The 20069-nt window shown below is 39.9% G+C and overlaps 1 protein-coding gene across 2 annotated transcripts; it reads left to right on the top strand.

The window, feature by feature from the left end:
- The first annotated feature begins 872 nt into the window (after positions 1-872).
- On the top strand, positions 873-19806 carry zbtb10 (zinc finger and BTB domain containing 10). Of its 2 annotated transcripts, XM_023960176.2 has the most exons (5): positions 873-1835; positions 8153-9176; positions 13630-13695; positions 15422-15597; positions 16797-19806. In XM_023960176.2, the coding sequence occupies exons 1-5, from the start codon at positions 1158-1160 to the stop codon at positions 17076-17078; spliced, it is 2226 nt and encodes a 741-aa protein (XP_023815944.1). In that variant the 5' UTR covers positions 873-1157; the 3' UTR covers positions 17079-19806. The 2 variants fall into 2 exon arrangements, with proteins under 2 accessions (XP_023815944.1, XP_023815945.1); XM_023960177.2 differs by lacking the exon at positions 13630-13695 and having other exon boundaries at positions 898-1835.
- Positions 19807-20069: the final 263 nt, after the last annotated feature.

Below are 20069 nucleotides of genomic sequence, written 5' to 3' on the forward strand. Positions count from 1 at the left end.
CATCAAAGGCTATATAGCATAAGTTCGCATCTCATTTAGTTGGAACAGACAGTACTTTTTAGGCACTTTGTTGGGTATTTGATTATTTTTCAAGGCCTTTATTCTCCTAAAAGCAGACTCTGAAACAGATAGATAGATAGATAGATAGATAGATAGATAGATAGATAGATAGATAGATAGATAGATAGATAGATAGATAGATAGATAGATAGATAGATAGATAGATAGATAGATAGATAGATAGATAGATAGATAGATAGATAGATAGATAGATAGATAGATACCATAAAAGAGTGCCCCCTGCTGGCGGTAATTGTAATGGCATGGAGCAGGGAAACATGTTGAAAAAATTACTGTAAGTTCACAATAAGCATTCCTGATCTTAACTTGATCAATTAAAATCCAAATGAGAGAAAATAATTGTTGGTTTTTACATCATATTATATATTTTACTTTCAGCAGAAATCATAAATATATATTAAAATACAGTATTTCTTATTCATTTAGTCCCCTAAATTGGCTTTCTGCTACATTTGGTTCTTATGTATAGAGGTATAAATTGTATTTTATTTATTGTGTGCGTGTATATATACATATATATTGTATGTCATTAATTGTCTGTTATTTATTCTAAGACAAAATCAAATTGCAGGGCCAGGAATTTCAGCACGAGTGTCACATGATTAAAATGTTAACAAAGCTTAACTTGAGGTTTGAAATGGGGCGCTCATTTACAAGCTGACAAAACAAGAACAGCCCAAAAGATGAAAAGCATGCGGAAAATGGGTGCAGCGTTCAAACACAAAAGACCCCTTTGCAGATCGGCGGCACCCCCATCTTCCTTTAAAAGCCGCCCCCTCCCTTCCCCGTCCACCCCCCCCCCCCTTCTCTAGTCGAGGTGCATTGTGGGGAGGAAAGTCGTTGCCATTCGACCTCTGCGGGGCCTGCGCGGACGCAGCGAGAACCCTGAAATTCATTATGCGTTTAAAGGCTTTATTTATTTCCGCATAACCTACATACTCTCACCGGTAGGGCCAAGCGGGGAGACTGTACGACGACGGTCCATCTCTGTCGGAAGATACATCGTTTATAAATATATAGTTTTTTGTCGGAGAGGAGTACCGTTGAGAAAGTGAAGATTAATATATATTCAGAAAATGTCCGGTGAGAGAAACCGCAGGTCGTTGGCTTTCCGAGGAGGCGGATTAGCTGGGTTAACAGCTTCCAGTGGTGTCGGTGGGGGTAACTGTAATAACTGGGAGGCCCCGGCCTGTCAAGACCGACATTTTAACGGGAATAGGCTGGATCAAGAAGAAGACCGGGAGTTGGGGGCCAGAGGACCGTCTCAGAAGAGAGTGGAGGGCGCTGGGTCTGTCAGCGATAGCACGGAACCCGAGGAAGAAGAGGACCCGGAAGGGAGCAGCTGGCCAGCCGGGGACAGTGACGACCGCGTTTGCTCGCTCGAAGGAGAAAACGGGTCCAGGGAAGGGAGTAGCTGGACGCCGGGGAAAAGTCCCAACAACAACAACAACGGCGGCGTCCAAGGGCTCGGAAGCATCGCGAAGGCAGGCGAGACGGGTTCCAGGAAATCGGGGGTAGAGATGAGACCGCAGACGCTACTTCAGAAACATTCACTATTTCACGCTTCGTGGCTGCAAGAATTCCCATGGCTTAAATTTTGCCAGGAGACGGGGCTTATGTCCTGTTCTTGGTGTCACAACATTGCCACTAAAAACAGCGACGAGCTTGTCAAAGGCAGCCGCAACTATAAACGGGCCTTGCTGCTGAGACATCACCTGTCTTCAGAGCACGGGAGAAATGACCCCACCAAACAGGTAACGTTAGCTCTGTCTGTTCGCTTTCGTTTGCCAGCTGCGTATAACATGACATACCTGTTTAACTGCCATGTCCCACATCTTTGACGTTTATAAAAGGTTACTTTTAATGTTTGTTTTTAACTTTGAAATCTCAACTAAGGCGAAAATAGGCTTTTACCTAAGCTTCACAATCCCTTCCCATAGCTAATTAGTTAGCTTTAGATCGCTAACCTGAACTAGCAGCTAGCTTAGCTTACTAGCCTGTGGTAGGTTTGCGGTCTACACGGAGGCAGATGGTCTGTCGCGGCACCACATTGGCACAGGAAGCCTCTAGCCAGGCTTAGCAGTTGCAAACAACAGAATTGTGACTATTACAAAAGCAAATGACTCGAAAGCATGTTGGGTTGTCGGTAATTAATAAACACAAGTGCTGTTCCTTTAAGGCACCTGCTTCTATGGAGGCTGATAGTCATGATGATGCGTCTGACACAAATGGCTAATAGAGGTATTCCGCGTTTTTCTGTCGCAGCAGCCTTAATGGCTAGTTTTGTAGAGGTCAAATATTGGCTGGGGCTTGACCCTGAGAGCCTTTGGGGAGCCGCACCCCTACCCAACCCCCCCGTCTCTTTGGAAGCCCTACGGCCTCGGAGGCACTGGTGACCTCTGGCGCATTTCTGTCTCCATACTTGGGAGCTAAATTAGAGGCATTGTGTTAGAATGACCCCCCAAAATCCATACAGGGTGTCACTTGCAAGGCTGAGCAGGAGAGTAAATCATGTTGCTTGGAACCTCACAGCTTGTTTGCCCAGAGGCGACCTGGTAATGAATGAAATGTCTGCAATGTAAAGCCCAGCACTACCTGAACCTGTCAACTGTTTTGTTGGATTTGTAGTCTCTGTTTACACGTTAAGGCGTATGTTTTAATTATTGCTTTGGACCATTTGTAGTATATCGGTATGTATTGAATGCATATGCATCAATATATTTATCATAAGTTTCCACATTAATGATTCTTGGGTTTAAGAAAAAATCTAAAATGTTCTATTTCATTGACTTGAAAACATGCTGTCTTGTTTTGTCTTATTTTTGTGCATTTGCCTGTCTCTGCATTGAACTATACCTTGCTCTTCCTGTGTCTTCATCTTCTTGGATATTACTCTGACAATGGCCTAATCTGTCAAGAGAATGAAGTCAAGATATTAGAGTCTAATGTGTGAGCGATGTGGATTTCACTACTACATTTAGTTCCTGCCTTTGTAACCACGGTCACTAATCACAATTACTTAAAGTTATCCACTAACATGTACATCTCTTAATTGGCGGGGAGAGCGCGAGGAGTGGATTAGAGACTTAGGATGTCTTTTCACTGGGAGTGAGAACCCCAGAACTGCACTGAAGGTTTAGTGAAACAAATTCACATATACTTTTGGAAACGCATTCAAATGCATTTTAGAAATTGTTTTTTAAAATTATCCCTTATGTCCCCAGATGATATAATGAATATTGATGACAATCTGTCACGTGATGACGAATCTTTACCTTTACCCATTCTGAATATTACAGATGCCTGTTTATGCTGTTATTGTTAAAGCTAATTAAATTAGACTTGGCTAACTGATGCAGCTATAGTACATGTGGATATGATTACAAAAGGGAGGCATTGTCCTTGATGGTGCTGTCTTGTGCTCAGTTTGCTTCCTGTACTGTTAACAAATGCATATGGAAATGTTCAAAATATTCCATTGCATTTTAAAATAATGTGCAAAGATATTCTTTTTTTTAAGGAACTATTAAATGTGAATGAAAATAAGGGAATTAAATGAGGTGGAAGCAACTGACGTTTAATAAAAGGAGTTGAATTTAGTTAGCAACAAAATGTTAGTTTTCTCTAAAAGCATACATTTTGTTCTTTTACATGGTGTGATACTTTTAAATATTCCTAATGGACACTTTTTAACATAAAAAGTGTGCGAAAAAATGTTTGTTTTTTATAACAAAGCACAAATATTTCAAATTGTTTTTAAAAATAATTCCTCTTTTTTAAATCCAGGAGTCTTTGTTACATTAAGTTCAGAAATAACATTGTTATAAGGTTACAAATATCCATTAAAAGTAAAGTTTACTGAACAAACAAAGCTCTTTCATATTAATTGTAATGTGTCAAATGAGTAAAAGATTGCCACATTTGAATTCCAGTAGTACAACTTCAAATGGGGATTTTAGGCATGAGTTTCTGATAGATGGAGTCAGATGGAGTCAGGGGCTCACTCACTGCCTTACAAATGGATGGGATGTTTACGGGGGTCCAACAGGTCAGGAGACTGGGTGGGGAGAAGCCAGAGGGAGAATTCTTCTGAGAGCGCTTCTTCCAACACCCCCAGCTCTTTAGCATTGTTGGGAGCCTAAGAGATGCTCAGAACGGCCCTCCCACACCTTGGGCAAAATGCACACTGCGATATTGTTCCACCATCAGGGGACAGATGGGTTGAGTAGAGGGGTGGGCTGACAAAAGGATGCAGTGGATTTGGGGGGGGGGAACTGAAGATGGCTTCAGGGCTGGGTTGGTCATAAGACTGGATTTAGTTGTTGAGTTATAAGGAATGATGGAAAAGTGTGTGTGTGATCAAGGTAAACTGATGTGGTGCATTATGTTGCAGTAATACTGCAGTTGTATCACATGATGTTACAAGTGTGTCTGAATGTTTGTCATGCATCAGCTGGCCTTGGGGCTTGTGGGTTGTTTGGGTTTTTGGTCTACTTTGTATGAGTAGCCCTTTTTAATCTAAGATTAAGTATATTTTGACTGTATTCAGAAGTAGAATTGTAAATCGGAATATTTGAACATCTTGATTTGTTTAATACACCTGTTTATCATCAGCTATTGGCATCTCGCTTATTTTGAAGCTTCCACGGCTGACTCAGATCAAAGAATTGCTCTTCCTCATCTTTCTCTTTTTGGCTCTTTATTTCTCTATTCATTTCATTCCAGACACAAAGTAAAAACTTGGCCACATTACTCCTGGGGGAGGTTGAAATGGTCCCAGTGTTTTTCTCTTGGCACAGGCAGATTTTGCCTCCAGCATCTGCTGTGCAGGGTTGATCTGCTCATTCTCTAAGCTGTGAGCTCATACGTGGCACATCTGGAGGAGGGATGATAGACCAGTATAGAGCAATTTATCCCATGCCAGACTGACCCGGCCTTGCTATAAACCTGGTCTAAATGTATGGGATTCTCCAGCAATAAAAGGTGTGGAAAATGGCAACTTCAAGATTTGAAGCTAGTTATTTCCAATAGAATATTTACAAATTTCAAGTTGACCAATAAAGCATTTCTGTGTCCGTGTGTGTTGTCTGGTGTTTTAGATTTGCTTGCATTGTAATAACAGTTTTGACTTAAATGCTTTAAAAAAAATTGTGCAATGCCCTAATCAGTCTCCAGGTAGAATGGCGATGGGAATTATCAATTGATGTCAAAGTTTATGTAGCTTCTGTTTCTATGGCAACAATACTGGATGTGTTGAGAGGCTAGGTTTTAGTGGTGCCCATTGATCAAGGATGCTGAGAAATAGGCTAATGTTTAAAAACCATTGGAAAGTTAAAACTCTTAGCAGCTATAAACTGCAGGTCTGCCATCACTTTAAGTGAAAGCACCGATTCCTTACTCATTCTACCAGCATGTCAAACTATACCAGATTTCTGAAATGCAGGATGACCTTATCCTTCCAGAGATGTTGATGTGAAATATTTTTCCCCCCTTCACCCTTATTTACCATTGCTCCTTTCTGTGTTTGCAAGTGGAAGCTGCTGCACAAGAAGAGTGAGTGCCGAGCCATATACAATGGTTCACATTGAGTGGGCAATAAGCCTCGGGGAGAACATGGGCCATTGTGGAGAGTAAAATGGGGTGACCCAACAACTACTTCTCCATAACACTTGTCTTTCTTTCCCTTTCTGCTCCACTTTGTCCTCCTCTGCTCAGTTTCATAGTGCTCAAGGTTTTTAGTTTAGTTTTCTTTTAGTGTTTATCATGCTGTGCTTCAGTCCATGGTCATCTTGTTTTTCCTTGTATTCCTGTCAGCCCTGTTCCATTTACTCTGTAGATCACGACGTTGTGGCTCTGTTATCCTTTAATATTTTCAGTCTTTCATCGTTGGTTTTTATAGCCATTTGCAAAGCCACATCCACCCCCCACTCAAGCTAACCCTCTTTCTGTTTCTCATTTGTTTCATCCTATCTCTCAGTCTTTCTCCCCCCCCCCCCCCCCCCTCCCCTCCCAGCTGGAGCAAAGGATGATAAGCGCCCCTGTACCATCCTCTGTAACCAGGCTACCCTGGACAAGAGCGGCAGTGTGGAGGGGCAGGGATGGTGGGTGGGGGCTGGTTGGGGACCACAGGGAAATGAATTTAATCTGAACTACTTGAGCTGAAACCCCAGCTGTGTGTATGTGAAGGCTGCCTGGTTTCTGTGTGCGTGCGCACATTAGGCGTGTGTGGAGAAGAGATGATGGTGGGCGGGGGCAAAAATGCAGGGCTTGAGCAATGTGAATTATTCTGGATTAGCACATCTGCTCTGCAATTCAGAAATGAGCCAGAGATGTCTTTTCTATTTGGGTACATATATTGTGGACAAACTAAAAGATTTTTTAATGAAAGTTTTTTATTTTTTTTATTTTTTTTTGCATGTAGAGATGAAAAAGCTAAAATCTAACCTATGTTTTGATGCTAAACATTCATGTGTGTGCACCCTTGATTGTTATCCTCCTGAAGTGCATGTTATAGGGCTCCTTCCTTTCCTATTTTACAGCCATGTACACTGGTCAGCCCTCCTATATCCCTGCCTTTTTATATTTTGTTTTATGCATTGACTGTATATGAGAAATGGACTGATTGACCCTTTCCCCTAGTGTTCCAAATAGGAAGTATCCCCTGGTTTGAAGAAGCCAAATTCCTATAGACTTCTATTAAGAAATAAACACCTACTACAGTCATAATTGTCCGAATAACCATTCTTGCTCTACCACCTGTTTTTAACACGTTCTTGCTAATCATTCATGATATATTTTTCTGTAGTGCAAGTTATTAAAGTTATAAACAATCAGATGCCTCAATAAGTGTCGTCTCACGTTAAACGTTCTAAGCATTTGACAGATTTTGTGTAGCCCACCTATAAGTTGTAGGAGTGTGGACTTCCAACAAGTTCACGGCTGATTGGCTAGAGTGCTTGCCATAGAAATGTTGACTCAGACCGACTTGGACCAATCACTGCTTACTGACGTCGTCTGGTTCCAACATGGCAATGTCTGTATTGTGGGAAAAAATGGCGACTGAATTGACTTCTTTCACTACAGCTGGAAGCAAGTCATATTCCGTTAGTGACATCACACTCAGTTGGTTCATTTCTCATAAACTGCCAACAGTTTTATGTCATGCATTTATGGTACAGGGGTATTTATTTGTTTATTTATTTTGATTAATTTCTGTGAAGCCAAAATGTGTTGACAAATTAGATTTATACCCAAAAGGTGTACCAAAAATAGATTTTTAGTTTTTTTTTTTAGCATTGGTCCTTAAACTAAATACATCCTAACCATGACTTGTGTAAAGGCATAATCAGTCCATCTGAATATGTTGTCCCTGAAAAGAAGTTTTTGACTCGCCTCTCATAGACTGCATTTTATGATTTTAAAAAAAGCTGTCGTAGGATTGTATGTGTAGAAGATAATGACAAAGTTGTTCATGATCAGAAACTAATGAATTACAGCGTGTAAGCTTTACTCTCTGAAATGCAGAACATGCAGGCTGTTTGACTGGAACTGCATTTATAGGTGTCCATTTTTTATTGGACACCCTGCAGTCAGTCAGAATCAATTATTCACCCAGACCATAGTATAAATTGTTTTAATACTTATTAAAATTATAAATTTTCATGTTCACAACAACTGGTGTATGATCTTCATGTTGCAGCTGTTTTGAGGCATTTTGTAATTTGACTACATTTTTTTAATGTCTCTAATTTGTTTTGACAATTAAAAAAAAAATTAAAGGGAAAAAAAACGCCTTCCTTTCCAGTTAAAAAGGAATTGAATTAAATTGCTTCCTATCATTGGGAGTTGAGAGGTTAACTTCGTTCCAGTCCTATTTTACTAGAAGCTTGTTGAACTGGTTTTACCGCTTAAACAGGGGCACTGGTGAAGTATTAGAGGGGGAAGGGGGCAGGTCTTTCTGAAAAGACAAATGTGCAGAAGAGGAAAATCTATTGTTAACTGACTACTTTTTGTTAGTTCTTGCAAAGCAGTAATCTTGTATGTTTATTTTCTTCTTTTTTTCTTTGAAAAGGAGACTGTGAGGCCATCAGACAACGCCTGCCTTTCCACTAACTGCTCAGAAGAAGACTATCGCAACAAGCCCAATGAAAACTCCTACTGTTACCAGCTTCTACGCGAGTTGGATAAGCAACGAAAAAGCGGCATTCTCTGTGATGTGAACATAGTTGTCTCAGGCCAGGTGTTCCGTGCGCACAAGAACATCCTGGTAGCAGGTAGCGGCTACTTCAAAACCCTCTACTGTCTTACCAAGAGCGAAGCCCAGGATCAAGCCACTGTAACACACCTGGATGTTGCTGCTGTGCAAGGTTTCTCAGTTATCCTCGACTTTCTTTACTCCGGGAATCTGCTGCTCACAAGCCAAAATGCCATCGAGGTGATGTCTGTTGCTAGTTACCTCCAAATGACAGAGGTTGTACAGTCATGTAGGGCCTTCATTAAAGATGCTCTGAATATCAGCATTAAGCAGGAGGCACCAGATTCGGTGGTGGTGGATTACAACAAGAGGCAAATGGTGGCCAAAGAGGGACATAGAGGACTGGACCGGAAGCCGAGCAACTTCTGGGCCACAAGCATCCTGTCAAAGCTATCCATCAAGGCCAGCAGTAATCAGGGAAATGATGCAATGGAAGAGGATGAAGAAAATGGCAGGGTGAAGGAGGAGACCAGTGACGTAGAGGTGGCGATGGGTAGTGGCGAGGGCTGTGCCCTGGTGACCCATGGTGCCTCTGGGAACTGGACCCACCACAACGACAACTCGTCTGATTCAGCAGAGACCAATGAAACTCGGGCTGCGAGTGGCCAGTCGCAGGTTTTCGTCTGGAACGAACCAGCCACAGGCGGCACTGCCGCAGCAATAAAGCGGGAGGTACCGGATGCTGCAGCTGGAAGTGGGCGAAGAAAAAAGCAGACCACTACACGCCGTTTTGTGTACAACTTCCCACCAGAGCCAGAAGAAGGATTTGATGAAGGGATGTTCATCCAACCATCAGCGTCTTATCCCAGAGAGGACTTCTCGTCCCTCTCAGAGAACGCTGGTAAGACAAACATTTCCACTTTTAACGTTTGTTTGATAGACCATCTCCTTGGATCTGAAAATTAAGTGTGTTGGGTTTCTTCAGTCTATTATTTGACTCTAAAGTTTAACTTAAGACATCAAATACATGTTTTTAACATCATGGATCTGAGGGACCATCTCTGTTTGCAGGACATGTAGCTTAATGTGTTTTGTATGTCAAATTAGCTTCTAGCCCATAAGCCACTCATGCAAAAAGCATAACAATGACTTGGGTCAAAGAAGGCTTAGAATCAATGTGAGTACCTGTTATCATGTAGTAACACGTTATTATAAACTTATTTAATACAGGTTTCATAGTATCTTTCTAAAAGACGCTTTTTATTTTTTTTCCCCCCAAGTGTAACCAGTGTACCTCCTCTGTTTGAAGGAAGTAAATAAAATTGTTAAGAATATTTTTGCTAAATATCTTTGCATAGATAAATAATTAAATGCATTGAAATTAATGCATGTCTGTTTCACTCTGGAGTTAAGACTCATAGCTTTAATCCTAGAATAAGGCATTTTGGATGTTTTTGTCTGGAACCAAACCCTGCGACTTGAACCAGGTTGTCACTTTTGGACTTCAAATATAAAATCACAATGTGATCAATAATTCCATATCACTGCGCATCTTGATGCAAACCAGGAAAGTACAACCACCGTACTCCAGATAAGCCATGTTTCATATTAAACATTTACAAAGCCGTCATCATCAAACATCTGTCAAAGAAGACCATATTAATCAGTATTTGCACTTTTTTTTCCAAACAAAAAGTCACCCACATTTTTATTTTTTATCCTTCCCCATGGTGCGTCATATATGTGAAAGTAAGGTAAAGTAAATTGTCATCCACAGTTTATTTTCAGCCTGCCCAAGCAATTTTAGTGATCTTGTTAGGGTATGCAAGTATAGGTAAAGATATCTTAAATTCAACCATCTGTTGTGATATTGTTATAGAAACGGTCACTTAAAGAAGCTTCGTAGTCTGATTAAGAATATAACTTTCTATTTGTAAGACTCTGCAACCCCCAAAGCAGTTGGTGCAAAAATAAGTGGTTAGAGAAATGATTGACTACTCTGCACAACCTTCACAGTCCTAGCTTAAGTATTAACTGCAGCCCAGTGTTTGTTTTTTTTTGAGCACCTCTAAACTATATTTGATTTGACCGTTTCCATTTTGTCTAGAAAGGTTTATGGATTTAGTTTTTGTGTCTGAACACTTGTGTTACTCATCAAAACGATCAAAAGTTTCCAAATTGTTTATTAGATTAGAACATGAATGTGCTAGCTTGTTATTTGAAAGATCTCCAAGCTTGGCCACAGTAAAATGTAGTCTTTTGATTTCAACTTTTATTTGACTTAATCCAGTTGATTAACAGAATATGGCTCCATATAGTGGAAATTACAGACAAGTATGTGTTGAAGATTGTCTTCAGATTTCCTTTAGAATCTGGGGGGATAAACAGGGCTGAAGGGGCATTTACCATCCAACTGCCATGCAAAGTCAACAAGTGAGTTGCCCCAAGCCATGAACTTCACAAATTACCCCAAAGTTAAGAAAGGTCGACGCCTACTTGGAGAGATAAGAGCTGTGGGGGTGTAAAAGGTGTTGCAACATTCTGAAAGAACGTTCTGTCATAAGAACCTTCTGTAAAGGCATGGTTGTCCTCGAAAAGCTTTAAAGAATAATTACTTTTGAGGGGTTTAAATAATTTATATTTGGACTAAAACAGTTTTAAACAGACACTTTTAAGCCATTTAGTAAAAACAAACAGGACTCCTTGACCTTTTCTGGTTGTCTTACATATCCAGTCATTTGTTCAATCCTCTTTTCTGTTGTGTCTTTTCTCTGTTGATGCTTTGATGCTTTTCACTCCATCTGATAATCTACCCATTGCTCTATCCATCGTACCCTATCTGCATTCACTGCTTTGCCCTTTCATAATCTCCTCTCCTTCTGCTGGTTCCATTACCAATGGCACTCCATGCAACCATAATTATAACACATTTTATGTGAAGTGGTTTGGATAAGGGGAGGGGGTAAGTGTGGCATGGAGGGCTGTGTAGAAATGGAGAACTACTTTTTGGCCTGCAAGAGAGAGAGGCTCTTTCCCGCATGTCCAATAATAAAGGAAGCAGTTTTTTTCTTTCCCCGGGCCTCCCTAAATGCACTTGAATGCTCTTAGTGCCTCTAACTCCTCCTAAGGCTGTTTTAATGTGTGCACAAAGTGATTCAGTGTGTAGAAATAGCCCAGGGAGACACGCTCTTAAGAGTTTGTTTTCAAGTCTCACAAAATCTTTTTCTTTACATCCTTTTGTTTAGCTCAGTGTTGCTTTTATTTGGAACATTTTCTTAAAAAAAAAAAGAAAAGAAACAAAACATATTTATAAAATGACGAGTCTGCAATTAGTTTGCTTTAAAGGAATCTTTAAGGACATTTGTTCAGTGGTCTCTTTCATTTCAAGTTCCATTGCTTATAAAAATCCTGTTTTGACCGTAACATGTCTGTAAGATGTTTGTAAATGAATTTTCCATCACATTTCATTTGCTATAAATAAGTTTTTTTTAGTTTAGTTTTATTCACCTGATGCAACATCGCCCATTATTGCATGTTCCGTGTTTGTCTGTGACTCTTTCACTTTTAACTCATTCCCTTTGTAAAGAACCTGTTTTACTGGGTTCAGTCTACTTAACCCGTACAAAGTCATAAAAAATTAACCAGAAAAAACAGATCATGTGCAGACGTGGGGCTTCAATCAACAATCAGGAAAACATCAGAACAGTGGCCAAAAATATACACAAGTATGGACACTTTGAGAAATTCTTTTAACACCACTTTCCTTTTGGGGAAAAAAGGCAATATACAATTTTTAGGTCGGACGCAATTGATGACAAAAGGCTTTACTTTTATTTTATTTTTTTCACTTCAGTGTCAACTGCCATCATTCCAGAGACCCTGGAAGTACAATGTGCATTAAGACATGTTGGTTGACTCCGTTACTGTTTTACTGGAGCTGGAACCCACGTAATGCAATTTTTCAACCCAATTGTCCCAAGCCTTTTATGGACAAAGTTGCTGGCGAAGGCCTTCGCTTTGTGACAGCATTACCCACTGTGTGCCTCGTCTGTCAAGCTGCGATCAGCCTCGAATCGCAGGAAAAGACTCATTTGTTGTGATCTGCTCTTCAGTTGAGCTTTAACTGAAATATTGTTTCAAAGGTAAAAAAGGAAAAGTCTAGCTTGTTGGTTAATCCACCGCTGCGTGAAAACGGATTGGTTCCAGACTTTTGCTTATGCTTAGAATGTTGAGTGAAATATTACTTTTTTTAAATAAATATAATTGACATTTTTGTTGTTTTTGCCTGTAAAACTCCATTTGACAGTCAGTATCCCAATTTCTTCCCAGTTTAATTTGGCTTTTTATTCATTTTCAGTTTTTACCTGAACAGTTTGGTCAGACTCTTTGGATGGAACACCATGTATATTCTTCTTTAAAACCATGTTTATCACTTTCGTCTTTTTCTGAGTCTTTTTACATTCAGGGACAAACAATACATATAATGGAGCTCTTCTCTGAGCTTTAAGTCCTGCCTGACAATGTGCATTAAATCTAAATGTATACATTGATTACATTTTGAGTATTTACTAGACAAAATAATTTTTTTCTTACTCGCAAAAAGATTTTGGTTTTCTTGTCATTTTAATGAAAGAAACTAAAGTGAATGAAAGTGAAAACACCTTGAAGATCTTGTTTCTGTCATTACCTCCTGCTTTTCCTGAGCTGAACTCCAATCACATTCCCAGACCCTCTCCAGACATGACTGCATTAATACGGCTATAACGCGTTTTCACGCGTCCTATTCTCTAGACTAGAGTAAACGCAAACACGCCTTTGCACAAATGTCCAGTCCTTGGGATTGGCAAAGCCGCTAGGGGCAGTCCTTATCGTACTTAATCCACTCTAAAGCACTGGTGCTGTTCTCACTATTCCAAATATTGACCCAGGGAGAACAAACACACACACACACACACACACACACATGCACGCTCACAACACAGTACAGGGGTGTGTCTTTAATGGGCTGTAAGCCCCGGTGCTTTAGGAAGAGCATATTCAAACACACACAGGTGCTCACTAAAGTTGAGTGTAAGATGAGCTGTTGTGAGGGCTTGGCCCATCTCCCTCTCATTAACCTTCTCCCTGCTGTAAAGCTAGTTAGCTTGTTGCTATGGTTTGTGGAGGACGCTGCTTTGCATTAAGGTCACTGTCTGTGTGTGTTTGCCTGCACCGCGCATGGAAGAGCCCATTGTTTTCCTGTGGGGGTGGTTCGTTTGTGTACAAAAGATATTGTAAGGTGTGCTCCCCCAGGCTCTCAACCACCTGTCATCTCTCTTTCTCCCCACCCCCCTTCCCCCTCCCCCATTTCCCAGAGCTGGCCAATAAGATCCAGTATAGCATCCTCCAAGACTTACAGCAAGGGGAATCCTGGGAGAATGGTAAGAAGCCACTCTAGCGTACAGATGACTACAGTACAGTGTAGTTTAGTGTTGAGTCATGTTTTCTTGTAGTTGTTGTCTGTGTATAGACACTTAATTTATCAAACTATCTTAAACGACCCACCATAATGATCTTTTGATCTATTTTGAAAGTATTCCCAGTTGTCTTTTAATTAGGATTATGCCTTCTAGGCAAAATCAAAAACCTGTGTCGGTTTCTACAATATAGATTCTGCAGAGCAACTGTAGTTTGTTAGAAATTCTTCTCTAGAGTTGTGTATGGGACTGTTGGTGTGGAGCAACCCCGTCCCCCCTTCCCCTCCCCATTGCTGAGACCCCTGAGCAGGGAGCGTGTGCCGCCCCCTTACCTGTTTTCTACGTCACACATGCACTCTTTTTCAAACATTTTATTTATCTGATCCTGATTCATAACGATTTGTACAAAGAAATACTCAGAAATGTAATTTTCATTTTCTTTATACGGGGGGGGGGCGTGGCTCACAGATCCTGGAATTTTGAGTATAAAGAACACCGAAACCCTTTTTATTATAAAACACAAGACTTTGACCTGCTGCAATTAGGACTTTACCAGAATGAAATTTGTAAAAGGCTTCATGACTTGACTTCCCCACAGTCTAAACATGCTTTAAATGTTGTTGGAGGGCATGGCGGCGTTAAAGCTGTGCACCCAGTCATTTAGTCAGGAAATGGCAAAGGGAACAAACAAACAGCAGAAATGGAGCTCAGCTATTTTGCATAGAAAACAAAGTCCGGACTTCGTTTTAATCCAGGCTTTAAAATCTTCACATTCAAACAATATATTGTATCAAATAAGATGGACTAAAAATCCTGATGCAGATTTATGTGTGCCCATCTTTTTAGGATTGATCAGCTGAAGTAATTTACAGAGCATTCTGCTTAAATGTATATACTATGTGTCTGGATGTTCACCCTTTTTATTATTGAGTGATCCAAACGACATGAACCAGTATTTCTGCGTCTGGTGTTTTCATGTTCTAAGCCGATGCAGGGAATCTGAAATTAGTTGAAAGGGTGGAGCTGAGGCTAAAAATGGCAGCAACAGAGTTCAGGAAGGCTTGAAGTCCTATTCACTGCTGTTTCCACAAACTCTCAAACATCCTCACTTTTTTTTTTTTTAAATAAAAACCAGATCTGAACTCGTTTACTTTAGTTCATTTTTTTTCTCCCCCCCCGCTTGTTCTTCAGTGATCATAAAAAAACTGCCAATTCTTTACTGTTGCCCCCCCCTCCCCCCCTTCTGGGCTGTGTTTCACATAGTCACACAAGTGAACATGCAGGTGACCTGCTTCTTATCAGCCGTCCCTTTCCCCCACATAACAACCCACCTTGACGACGCATTTGTTGTTCTCCCGGGCTTAAACAAAGGGATGGGCTCTGTCCTCCTGCTTGCTTTGTGTGGAAGAAGATTGGCAGTCGGGCAGGAACATGTTTGAAAATCAATGCAGCTATTTGCGAGCCTAGCCGTCTCATGGAAAAGGGACATCTCATGTTAATATACTTATTTTAAATCACCGTTATTCAGCTTATTTTGCTGGTCTGTAAAACGGTTCTGTTAGCTTAGCAGACACAGCAGTACAGTGGCTGCGTCTTTAAAGTGTCTTTCCGATCCATCTTTTTTTTTTTTTTTTTTAGTCTTAGAAACAGAAATTATTAGAGAAATTTGATCCTTTGTGTCTTTTCCCAGGTGAGTCGTCACATTTAACCCTCAATAAGCTAAAGTGCCCCCACTGTAACTACATTGCCAAGCACCGTCGCACACTCAAGAGACACCTGATCATCCACTCAGGAGTGCGTTCCTTCAGCTGTGACATCTGTGGGAAGCTGTTCACTCGCCGCGAGCACGTAAAGAGACATTCCTTGGTAAGTCGACATATGACTTTTTAAAAATGTTCTGCTCTTTTTTTTACCCCCCCCCCCATATCTGCCACAGTCTGCAGTGGTTCAGCTTTCCCGGACAGAATAAACGGACAAGTGGGCATTTTTGTCTGCAGAGTTTTTAATGTGCTGGACATGATGCACAATATAAAAATGCAAAAATTGGAACGATGCCTTTCATTTTTTTTTGACTCACAATATGAGATTCTTACAAATGCCTAATTATGTTATTAAAGGTGTCCGAAATTCTAGAAAATTAATCAAAAACACAAAGAAAAAACATGTTGAGAGACCGGAAAGAGGCTGTTCTGTTCCAAATGAGCTCATTGGAGTCGAGGCTCTTATATTGTAGTTCAGTTGAATCCAGTCCAGGTTTTACTACTTGGTCTGAACGGCCTGCATAGGAACCAGAAGCAGATGAAGTAAATACTTCCTGGGGTTTGTTTTTACTGCTGAGCTGTTGGGTCTTTGATTGTTTCTCCGTATGTTTACAGTAAAAGCATTTCTGTTGTTAAACCAGATAACAGCTCACATGAGGAGAACGGAGATGGACATGGATCTACTTTTCTAGTTTTTTTTTTTTTTAAAACCCCATATTTTCGTCTGGTCCTGATGCACAACGATTTGAATAAAGAAATACTCAGAGAGGGAATTTTGATGAAGATCTGTGTTATACATGTCCTCTATCATGAGAAAAATGCTACGAGAACATGTTAGAAACACCATAAACACAATTTCCATCAGAGTGGATCTTTAACTCTTTTGTCTTCAGATTTTTTGGGACACTAATGAGGTGAAAATGCTTTATTCCATTCAATATTAAAACGTTTAAACCGATTTTTTTTCTGATTTTGAGTCGTGAAAACATTTAGATACTATTTGGGCTGATTCTATAGTTCTCCAAACATATGTGCTAAGGAGGTTAAGAGCTGCTTTCTGAGGTTCAGTGGAAGATAACGGCGTCATTTTCTGAGCTTGGCGTGTGACACATCAGTCCTTCTCATTCACGCTGTGACTTTTTTTCTCCCTAAACGACCCCAAACAACGAAACAGGACCGTAATGTCTGGAATGGAGCTTTTTTCTGATGCTTAAATACCTGCTCTGCTCTCAGGAGTGATGATTTCATGTTTGAAAATGATGACTTCAACCACCATCCTCCTCCTCCTCCTCCTCCTCCTTTCAGGTTCACAAGAAAGACAAGAAATACAAGTGCATGGTCTGCAAGAAGATCTTCATGCTAGCCGCCAGCGTCGGCATCCGCCACGGCTCGCGGCGCTACGGCGTGTGTGCGGACTGCGCCGACTCGCACCAGGCCACTCAGGAGGGCTTGGAGGGCATGGAGTTTCCCCGCGATGAAGACTTCGACGGCGAGGAAGGGGAGGACATGGAGGGCGAGGAGCCCACAGACAACGACCAATCAAACTGCGGCGAGGGCACTGCTGTTGCAGCCCCAGAGGAGGACTGAAGAGTTATTACAAGCTTGAGAAACAAATAAAAAGTTGATGTTTAATATATATGTACACACACACACACACACACACACACACACAAACTGGCTGGTAAACAATCAACTCCAAAGTGCTATCAAACCTCAAGGTTACTTAATAATGCGAGTAAATGACCGAATTTTTGTTTTTGTTTTAAAGCGTCGTAAGATGTACAGGTTTTATTCTTAAAACATGTCCAACTCTGAGTCCAGAGCCCACAAGCGAATGAATCAAGTGACAAACGCAATGAATCAGGTTTGGGGTTTGTTTTCTGTTTTTTTTTTAAGGGCATGAGTCGGGCAGGGTGATGTAATATTTGAGTTGAGGTAGGCCAATCATTGAAAAACAAATGTTAATTATTTAATTTATGAAGAGAGGTTATTATGGTCTTATCAAATGCTATAATTTGTGTTTGTGTTTTCGTCTGCGAGCGGAGGCGTAGTAAACGCTGTTGCTTTCTGTCTGAGATGTGTTGCGTAGTGCTTGTAGAAATACACAGAAGAGCAGGTTTTTTTTGTCTCTGTAGATCCTGTTTAGACCTACTAAATATATTCTGTTTTTCTTTTTGAATTTTATTTCCATGCACAAATCTTGGAACCAAATAATCTGTTTTGTGACTCTAATGTATGACAGCCGTATTTATGAGTAATTTAAGAGGGCTGTGATATGAAAACCAAACAGACCGCACACCAAGATTGAGCAGGAAACGCAAAACTACTGAGTAACGCCTAAACGAGACGAGCGGGGATGCTGGGGTTGGTTCTGCGGGGATAAAAGGTTGATTTAAGAAAAAAAATAAGAAAAAAGAGAGGGGAAATGTTATTGCTAGCTTTATACAAATCACAGCGTCACAGTAACACTTTATTGTAATACAAGAGCATTTGACTTTCACTTAAAGCTTGAATTTTGCCAAATGATGAAACGTTTGGTGCTGTAATGCTTGTTGCATAATACTGGACCTACAGGCTATATATGATGTTTATAATCATAAAGCTTAAACTGACTCAGTTATGCATATGTAATCAGCTTAATCTATAGAACACTGTTGTGCTTCGGCGACTATCAGGTATGCTTTGCCATTGTTTTTATTTAATGCACACTTACTAAAACATACCATTTTTGTAGAACTATCAGCAGTTTTCGGGGACCTATGTTGACACCAACATCTGTATGCGTTTGTTTATATTTGGTACTGAGGTTTAAAGGCAAAACAGTATATATATATATAAATATATTTTGAATCACTTGAACGTTGGTTGTGAGGTAGGGTGGGGGGGCGCTAATGTGCAAAAATCATGTGTGACATTTTTAAGTCTGACAAACAGACAAAACTCCATTTTCCATTTGTAAACCATTGAAAGAACTGTTTTTGCTTTTTTCCAAACAGGTCTGCCAGGTCGAAAAGAAAACACTTTGTTCCACAAACGGTGAAGCTCTATGGCGCCTCATAGACATGCACTTACTTTTGCGTTCATGAAAAAAGAAAAGTTCTTTTTATGTTTTGTGTTTTCCCCCCCATAAGCGGGTTTGAATGGAACTATCAAGAAAAAAAACTTCCAAATGCTCAGCTTTTTTTTTATTAATGTTTTTGTTTTTGCTATTTAATATTATATATATATATATATATATATATATATATAAAAATATATTTACTCCAAAATGCAATCAAGACTGTTAATTTCTATTCTATTTGTCCAACCAAATTGTCATTTTTAATTATTGTTCCAATATAATGTATGAGAAAAGCCAGGTGAATTCTTGCTTAGTGTAGAAAATCCTTGCTTGTGTCTGTAACTGTTGAGATTTTAAAAATGTCTTTATGCTACAAAATTATTCACTTTACTTTGTTTTTTTTTTTTATTGTCTTTTCCACTGATGTTCCCTTTCTCCTTTTTTCTCCCCCTGAAGCACATATTTTCTAAAGACGCAGATTGTTTGTGGGTTAAAACCTCGGGAACAGCAGTATCTGTTCATATGCAGTGGATTATATTAGAATATGTACTGAAATGATACCTAAGATGTGTTACTTCCTTTTTACACTCAGTGGAAGACGCTACGTTCTTATTCGCCCTCTTTTTTTGTCACTTTTTACCTTCAAGTCACTGTGGGTAGGGTTCTATTGCTGATTAATGAGAATATATGAGATATAGTGTATATATAAAAATATACATATATATGAAGAATCTATTATTTAACTAGTGGAAGACATGGAGAGTCAGCTACCATCCACCTGCTGCTGCAGTGGCTCATTTCCGACGACTTTCATCTTCCGCGTCCTCCGTTCACGCTGTGTGTTGATCTCACCTTCATCCTGTTGTGTTTGTTCTTTTTGATACCAACCTACTGATATAACTGTAACGAATGAAACGCAAAACTGATGTATCATTTTAGATTTTATGCTGTATTTGTTATACGGACAAACAGAAAAAAACAAACACTAGAGATGTAAAAGCAGAGGTTTTCTTTCCCCCAGCTGTATTTTTTTATGCTGTTGCTAAAAGGTATTTTTCAATTTCACTCGAATTTTAACAGTGATGCAAAACTCGGGCAGCGCCTCAGTGCCCTCCGAACACAAAGCAAATTCAGGTTACTCTTTATACGTTTTTATCAAAGGTGGAACTACATTCTCTTTTTTTCTGTCTGAATTGTACTACTGTTCCTCTCTCTATACTACATTTTACGAATAAAACTTTGATAATGCTTTCACCTTGGCGTTTTTTATTGTCCCAATAGCGTTGGGTGAAAAAATTCTGCAATTTTAAATTTGTTTTCTTAATTTGTATTTAAGATTTTACCAAACTTACAATAAGACATACGATTTTTAAAAGTGTCCACGTCGTTTTTAAAATATATTTGTTTAATTTTGTTGGGTGAAGCCCCCTTTTATCTTGTTGTATTTCCTATCATTTAACCTTTGATAACAGTCATATTTGGCCTGTTTTTTCTTAGTTTTTCGATTTGTGTCAAAC

Source organism: Oryzias latipes, chromosome 11 (assembly GCF_053564925.1).
Source record: "Oryzias latipes strain Hd-rR chromosome 11, Olatipes_Hd-rR_3.1".
In the NCBI taxonomy this organism is placed as follows: domain Eukaryota; kingdom Metazoa; phylum Chordata; class Actinopteri; order Beloniformes; family Adrianichthyidae; genus Oryzias; species Oryzias latipes.